The sequence below is a fragment of the Dendropsophus ebraccatus genome, chromosome 3 (assembly GCF_027789765.1).
Source record: "Dendropsophus ebraccatus isolate aDenEbr1 chromosome 3, aDenEbr1.pat, whole genome shotgun sequence".
Classification (NCBI taxonomy): Eukaryota; Metazoa; Chordata; class Amphibia; order Anura; family Hylidae; genus Dendropsophus; species Dendropsophus ebraccatus.
Genome location: NC_091456.1, coordinates 63,344,554 through 63,353,330, shown reverse-complemented (window position 1 = coordinate 63,353,330; position 8,777 = coordinate 63,344,554). Strand labels below are relative to the sequence as shown.

Genomic DNA, 8,777 nt, shown 5'->3' with positions numbered 1-8,777 from the left:
TTAAGGGGTTAAAGACAAAGATTCCCTTCTTATGGTTGGTTATGGCCACACAGGAAGGTATACCTTTCCTTTATGTGTCCCAGAAGTGTAGAAGCCCACTGACTGATGCCACATTTCCACACACTTCTCTCACACATTTGAGGGCACACTCATCTTTACCTAAGCAGACTTTCAGGCAAGGTAATAGGGGAATTTTTCTTCACAGACAGGAAACACCGCCATCTGCTGGCAGCACTGGTTATTACATAGCTCCCATCTAGAGAGAACACCATGTAGTCCCGTAGAGTATGTCTGCAGTAGTGCACGCAAGCCGTAAAATCCGTATAAAGCACAAGCACACATTCTGATGCGCGGGACAGGATCTGTTGAATATATCTACAACAATGTGTATTAAAAGCTGCTTTATTTTGCACACAGCAATTTCACTTAGAAATTACAATAATAAAGACCTACACAGGAGTCCAGAGTCACGTGTTAACCGCTGTCACACATTCCTCGGGCGGATTACTTAGCCCACAAACAATATGGCCGCGCCACCTTCTTCCAGTTTCAACAAGCTTTATTTACAGCGTTAACAGTTTGTGGCTTCTCTTGACGACATTTTCGGCAGACGTAAGTCGCGCACATTACGCATGCGCTGTTGGGTTTCTTCTGGGTCCTGGTCACACGTGTGTATAGGTTGGTACAGAGATCGTACTAATTAGAACGGGACCAGCGCTGTACAGTGACGGTAAGTAGCGTTGTCTTTATAGTAACCGTTCTGACATCAGGCTGTATATATCAGGGTGTGTAAAGGGTGTATACTCTCTATACTGCTCCTATAGGTAGAGGGGGATGTATAGCAGCACAGTACTGTCCTCTCAGGCCTCACACTGGTTATAGTATATCTCATGTCACGTGACACTGCTGTATACTGCTGTAGGAATACACTGTATCTATATGGGCAGTCTATGACTGTGGCAGCATTCTGCCTATAGCTACAGTCAGCCATACACATTAGATTTGTATTGCTGAACCTGCACATTCTATCAGGACTCGCTGCCCCTCTGTATACGGGACCACCGGACTCTCTGGATGTCAGGGGGAGCGGGATCCTATTCAGAACATGTACAGGCTCAGCCAGGAATACATGTGTATACGTATCCAGCAGAACAAGCCGTGGTTTCTTGGCGGACAGCTATCTGATTTGTGTGGCCGGCTAAAGCCATGATGGTTATGTATACTGAGTCCATTTACTTATAATGGGGACTGTCGGGTTTCTGCCATGGCCGTAATGTTATTGATGCCAAGAATAGAGCTGTACTCTCCTCTGTTTATTGTTAACAACACACAAAACTTTGACAAGAGTGATGCTGCGTTTACACAAAATGATAATTGGCCCGATCGTACGATTAACGATGTTGGAGTAACAATTTTTTTTTTCATAACGATCAGCGTTTACACGGTACAATATATCGTACGGAAAATCGTTTTGCGATCGCTTAAGCCTATCTCACACATTGGTTAAATCGGCAAATGACTGTTTACACGGAACGATCTGCGAATTATTTGTGAATGACGATTTGAGAACATATTGTAAGATCAAAATGAACGATTTCTCGTTCATCGTTTGATCGTTTGCTGCGTTTACACGTACGATTATCGTTCGAATTCCATCGTTATCGTGCAAATTCGCACGATAATCGTTCCATGTAAACGCACCATGAATGACACTAATATACTAAGAGTTTGCCTTATTGGAGACGGCACCTTCATATTGCAGCTGCCGCAGTGATCAGCTGAGCCCTGCAGGCCTGGCCCCTGAATCCCTGGTAAACTGCTGCTTTCACCTCCCTATATGACATTCTTATAGGCCGGGGATCTCCAGAGGCCAGACCAGACTTATTCACTTCAAAATAGCAGGAACCGCACTCCCCTTCATATCGAGAGGTGCTAGTGATAAGGGGTTCCTCACCCCCACTGTACGTATATCTAGAAATCATGCCACTCAAAGCGACATGCAAGTAAAGAATTAATTCCAGTATTTCAGTTAACATAATCCAACCAGATCAAAAGGGTATAAGGCTACTGGCGACATTTCAATCGGGCCTCCGACCTTCTTCAAGCCACTGTAGCACGCTGTGAGCAAGTGGGTTGTAAATATTACACTAACCTCACATTGATGTACACTACGCTGATAGGGGACCATGTCACATAATCATCACCAAATGATAGAAATAGTGCACAAAATGTACAGTATTTACATAAAGGGTAAGTATAACCACTAGGCCAAATACAGATCAAAACACTGTGTACATATATCTGAAGCGACCCTGATTGGGACATCTTAGCACCAGGGATCCCAACAATGTCCTATGTATACTATGGAACAAGGTCCAGAGGTGTCAATTCATGCTCGTAGTCTCAGGAGCGTGACTCTAATTTGAAGAAATTCTCTCGGTGCTGTCCTATAAGTGGACTTATTCGCTTGACTGGGGCCACACTGCAATCCCTTACATAGTGGGTTGTGAAGACACTACTATACATAGATATAGAGCAGAGTGGCCACAGCCTATACCAGAGCTAGTTTTTGGAGAAGTGGGGTCCTGTAGGTCAGAAAAGTAAAGCCATATCCTGGTCATATACTATCACTCTATAAAATGGTAAAAGCTCCTTACAAGAACTTGTAAAGCATTGCCTTGTGTTTATAATCTCCAGGGATGGGCACAATTTAAGCATGCTCAAGCTACACTCATCTCTAAGAGAATGAGTACTTTAGATTACTGTGTCATATATTTATCTGGATTCTAAATGTCTTTTATTTGTCTTCTATGATAGGACCTTTCATCATGGAAGCAAAAGGTAAAAAACAGATGAAAGCCAAACAGAAGCCTCAGCAGAAATCACCCAAGAGCGGCGCATTTAAGAAAAATGGTAAAACTATTTCTGATCAAAATCTTTCTGGGTTACAACATGTTTATGATCCAAACCAGTCTAAAGAGGGTTATAACCAGTGCTTGTGAATGGTCATCTGATCTAGTCTGGCTATTGGGTTGTATTGTGATTACTACTGGATTTTTTTTCTGCTGATCCTAGACATATAAACAGAGCTTCATGTAATCTAATGTAAGCTTTTATTTCAGCCCCTGAGAGTACCACTCCATGGTTTAAATGCATTTCTAATTTCAGGGTGTGTGTGTGTGTGTGTGTGTGTGTGTGTGTGTGTGTGTGTGTGTAAATATATATATACATATACTTACATACATACATATATATATACACACACACACACATTTCTTAAGAGTCCCCCGCCACCTCCTTTGTTTTGGATGGCCTGATAGATTACAACTCACACCATGCAATAAAATGCAATCCTTGTGAGGCTGACCTAAAGCTGCCAATATTGATAATGGATTTACCTTTTGGACACACTCGGTTGGTTGCACTCACTGCTGTGCAGGCATAGGCTAGCTAGCAGCGTCAGCGTTTGCACAGGAGAGTGGTGTACCCCTCCTATGTGCTGAATGAAGGCTGGTGCTGGGGAGCCTGCCTTATAGTATTTGCCTTTGGGGAACAGATTGAAGGATCACAAGGGCCACAAACAGCCAATGGGCCATTGGTTCCCTTAACCCCTTCCTTTGGAGTGACAAAACTTATCGTTTACATCAGGGAGTTAGAACAACCCCTTCAGGCAATTTGCTAATATTTCTTTAAAGTGACTCTGTACCCACAATCTGACCCCTCCAAACCGCTTGTACCTTCGAATAGCTGCTTTTAATCCAAGATCTGTCCTGGGGTCCATTCAGCAGGTGATGCAGTTATTGTCAACAACTTTTAAACTGGCAGCCTCGTGCCCAAAGGTCGGGGCTTAGAATGTGTGTGCATTAGGCTGGCACAACCTCTCCATCCCTCCTCCCCGCCCTCCTCATTATTAGGAATGCTCCAGGCAGATTGTCTCCTATTCCTCAGTTGTGTGAATACTGAACATGGGCTGGATCTTTAAGGCACGTGTGCAATGTTCAGACAGAAGAAAATGTTCCAGTGGCATTTCTAATGAAGGAAGGGTGGTGCTAAGTTAGGGCACAGATGCTCTAAGCCCCTGTTGTTGTGCACGGGCTGCAAGTTTAAAAGTTGTTTTATAGGAAAATAACTGCATCTCCTGCCGAACGGACCCCAGCACAGATTTTGGATTAAAAGCAGCTATCCAAAGGTACACGTAGTTTGGGGGGGGGGGCAGATTGTAGGTACAGAGTCGCTTTAATGTGGCTACACTGTGTTATATGATATTAGGGAGCCCTGTTGAGGGTTGCAATGGAAACTGATTGGGTATGTTCCCACATGACATTACTACATCGGAATGGAAGTAAGAGATTTTCAGTTGTAGAAATTTCAGCAAAGTTTGCAAAGTGTGAACATATATCTATGGCTGAGTAATGCTTGATGCAAAACAGCATGTATTTACTATCACCACTGAAAGGAATGGTAATCTGAGAAATTTAGTGGCGCCTATCTGCTTATTAGCTATTGTCTGTATAAAGACAATGATCAGGGTCCATTCACATCTCATTTTATCCATATGTCACCTCATGTATGTGAGCAACCTGTCTAAAAGGTATAGCTGTGTACATTGCAGTGTACTACCAGCGGGACACATTCTTCATCACCCCCTTTTTTCAATATTTGTAAAAAATAATAATTGTTTGCTTTCTCTCGCTAGCGCCTGGTTCCCAAAAACATGGAAAAAACACAGAACAGAACCCAAAGGGGAAGCGCAAACCTATGAAGTTTGAGAAGGGAAAGAAAAAGCCTGACCATGGAGGAGGCAAAGCTGGTGTAAAACAGTTTGCAGCAAAAAACAGAAAACAGGGTGATACCTTCACAAACAAGAGAAAACGACAAGGAGTGGATGAAGAAAGTGGTGCGTTACTCAGAATTTACCTCATTTTTATTTATATATTTTTTTTTTAAGCAAACATTTACTTGTACAGATTAATGGGTTTCTCCTCTGGCTAATGCAGTGTGCCAGCCTATTGTTTGTATAAACCTACAAATTTAAACAGTACAGAATTGTTGAGCATGTTCGGTACAGATCCACAGAAACTTACAGCACAAGATGTATGGCAGGGACTTCAAAAACCTCATCAACATGTAGCAAAAAAATCTATTTGGAATTGTCAAATCTCTGGAACAGTTCAACTGAGTTTTAGGCCATGTTCACACAATGTCGTTTTGCAGGCATCTGATGGCTGCAACACAAGCATTGTGTGGCTATAGCCTTGTCATGATTTCACCCTTTGTAGTGCATAGTGCAAAATCTGCAGCATATTCTACATGTAAAACAGAGTTTGCTGAAATGGCGTATAGCATGGCCTAAAGCATCATCAGGTGTTCCCTTGCTGAAATGTACTTCTTTACTGAATGAGTTCTCTCCTGCCCATCGTTCTTGGCTTATTCTTTCTCCCACAGCTGTCAGTAGGTAGACATGCAGGTTGTATCAAAATGCAAAAATGTCTGTGTGTACTAAGTCCTCTATCCCATGTGCATCTCAATCAACAGCACAGGTGATGTGCACTCTGTCTCCCAGGCTGCCACTAGCCCGTGCATGTGCATCAATATGAAGTATAAAGGTGCTGGAGTGCCGTATTAGTACGTAAAATACTGTTTACAATTCCTTATCTTTTCAAAATAGAAGAGAGGTAGACTCGCGTTTCAGTTGCTGAAGTTAATCAGTTTTATTTCAGGAGTATTCGCATGATGAATTCATACCGGTAGCTTGTGGGCTCTCTCGGGTGTGCATAGAACGGAGTGGGCGTTCCTTACTGCCGTGACGCGACGTTTTCGGGGCGGACCCCTTAGTCATGCGTGCTGGCTAGTGGGACGTGCTCCTTCTTATTCACTTTAGCCCGACCCCTTACATGTCGTCATTCAGACTATAATACAATATAAGTTATCCAATAATACAGTACTATATTGCATACACGTAATGCTTAATATAAATTCATTCAGTTATATGTAAACAATAACCCTTTTTATAATGCATTGGCCAAGCCTAAGATATAAAAAATAAGCCGGGACTCGATCTTCATGTGTGTTACAGGAAAGATTTGAAGCTGCATATTTCATTTAAGCCTTGCGGTTCAAGGCTATTTAGTGTTTTAATCCAATAACATTCTCGCTGTAACAACTTTTTCCTCACTTCTGTCTGTGTGCCAATCGTATTAATCTGTTCCAAAATCACCCATTTTAACTTATATACATGATGTCCCATTAGTTTAAAATGCCAAGCTACTGTTGTTTCTCCGTATGTTTTTTCATCTTCTTTTATATCTTTTTTTTGCATATTTCCTTATTAATGCTCTATGTTCATTTAGTCTAATTTTAATTTGTCTACTCGTTTGACCTACATAACATTTACCGCAGGGGCACTTTAACATGTATATGACGTTCTGACTATTGCATGTATGATATCCCTTGTGTGGAATTGTATGTCCTCTTGTGGGGTGTTGTAAATTTTCCCCCTTTATGATAGCAGAGCAATTTTGGCAATTTAGGCATGCAAATGTGCCTTTTTTCCGGTACGTAGAAATCTCTGTGTGCTGACCTGTTTTTTCCTTATGTCACCCCTCACTATGTAATTAGCTATAGTTCTACCTTTCTTCAAGGTGAATGTGGGTGGCTCCTTAAAAATCTTTCCAACTTTGGATCTTTTTGTAACAGTCCCCAATATTTTGTAACAGTTCTCTTGACAAGGTTAGTGTGACAGTCATATTTTGTGACAAAAATCAATCTATCCCCAGTTTTTTGTCTCTCCTGTGTGGGTTCCTGTTGTATCCGTTTAATTTGTTTATAATTATATCCTCTTTGTATAAATTTCTGTATCATCCTATCCTTGTTATTTTGTTTTTCTTTATCTTCACTAACTATTCTCTCTACTCTTCTTAGTTGACTTTTAACTATGCTTCTAAATACTTGTGGTGGGTGATGGCTCTGTTTATGTAAATAGTTAGTTCTATCTGTTGACTTGGTGTAGAGTGTAGTGTGTAGTTTCCCTTCATGAATCGTTATTTGTACATCTAAGTAATGTATAGTAGTGGGATGGTATTCCATAGTAAATTTAATAGTATTGTGACATTGATTTAATTCTTGTATAAACTGTAATAAACTATCCTCTGAGTCATACCACAGCATGAACACGTCGTCCACATATCTAAACCAGGTGAACGACGTGTCCATGCCGGGGTGACTCATGACGTGCATTCTCTCAAAAATTTCCATGAAGATGTTTGCCACAGTAGAAATAACTATTTACATAAACAGAGCCATCACCCACCACAAGTATTTAGAAGCATAGTTAAAAGTCAACTAAGAAGAGTAGAGAGAATAGTTAGTGAAGATAAAGAAAAACAAAATAACAAGGATAGGATGATACAGAAATTTATACAAAGAGGATATAATTATAAACAAATTAAACGGATACAACAGGAACCCACACAGAAGAGACAAAAAACTGGGGATAGATTGATTTTTGTCACAAAATATGACTGTCACACTAACCTTGTCAAGAGAACTGTTACAAAATATTGGGGACTGTTACAAAAAGATCCCAAGTTTGGAAAGATTTTTAAGGAGCCAACCACATTCGCCTTGAAGAAAGGTAGAACTATAGCTAATTACATAGTGAGGGGTGACATAAGGAAAAAACAGGTCAGCACACAGAGATTTCTACGTACCCGGAAAAAGGCACATTTGCATGCCTAAATTGCCAAAATTGCTCTGCTATCATAAAGGGGAAAAAATTTACAACACCCCACAAGAGGACATACAATTCCACACAAGAGATATCATACATGCAATAGTCAGAACGTCATATACATGTTAAAGTGCCCCTGCGGCACTTTACTAAATGCCCCTGCGGCACTTAGACTAAATGAACATAGAGCATTAATAAGGAAATATGCAAAAAAAGATATTAAAGAAGATGAAAAAACATACGGAGAAACAACAGTAGCTCGGCATTTTAAACTAATGGGACATCATGTATATGAGTTAAAATGGGTGATTTTGGAACAGATTAATACGATTGGCACACGGACAGAAGTGAGGAAAAAGTTGTTACAGCGAGAATGTTATTGGATTAAAACACTAAATAGCCTTGAACCGCAAGGCTTAAATGAAATATGCAGCTTTAAATCTTTCCTGTAACACACATGAAGATCGAGTCCCGGCTTACTTTTTATATCTTAGGCTTGGCCAATGCATTATAAAAAGGGTTATTGTTTACATATAACTGAATGAATTTATATTAAGCATTACGTGTATGCAATATAGTACTGTATTATTGGATAACTTATATTGTATTATAATCTGAATGACGACATGTAAGGGGTCGGGCTAAAGTGAATAAGAAGGAGCACGTCCCACTAGCCAGCACGCATGAGTAAGGGGTCTGCCCCGAAAACGTCACGGCAGTAAGGAACGTCCACTCCGTTCTATGCACACCCGAGAGAGCCCACAAGCTACCGGTATGAATTCATCATGCGAATACTCCTGAAATAAAACTGATAAACTTCAGCAACTGAAACGGGAGTCTACCTCTCTTCTATTTTAAAAAGATAAGGAATTGTAAACAGTATTTTACGTACTAATACGGCACTCCAGCACCTTTATACTTCATATTGATAGACATGCAGGTTGTACTGGGACTGTGCACCACCCTGCTAGAGACTCTTTTTATATGTGGCACAGTATTGATTGGTAGCTTTGCATAGATTCCGCACTTTTAGGTCATCGTTTTAATG

General features: G+C 40.7%; 1 protein-coding gene across 1 annotated transcript in view; it reads left to right on the top strand.

Annotated features, from left to right (window-relative positions):
• Positions 1-606: 606 nt before the first annotated feature.
• The window catches only part of PUM3 (pumilio RNA binding family member 3), a 59,579-nt gene continuing 51,408 nt past the window's right edge, over positions 607-8,777 (top strand). Inside the window, exons 1-3 of the mRNA XM_069964276.1 lie at positions 607-730; positions 2,818-2,913; positions 4,697-4,897. Of these exons, the coding sequence (XP_069820377.1) occupies positions 2,829-2,913; positions 4,697-4,897 (286 nt within the window). The 5' untranslated portion in view covers positions 607-730; positions 2,818-2,828. The remainder of the gene's footprint in view (positions 731-2,817; positions 2,914-4,696; positions 4,898-8,777) is intronic.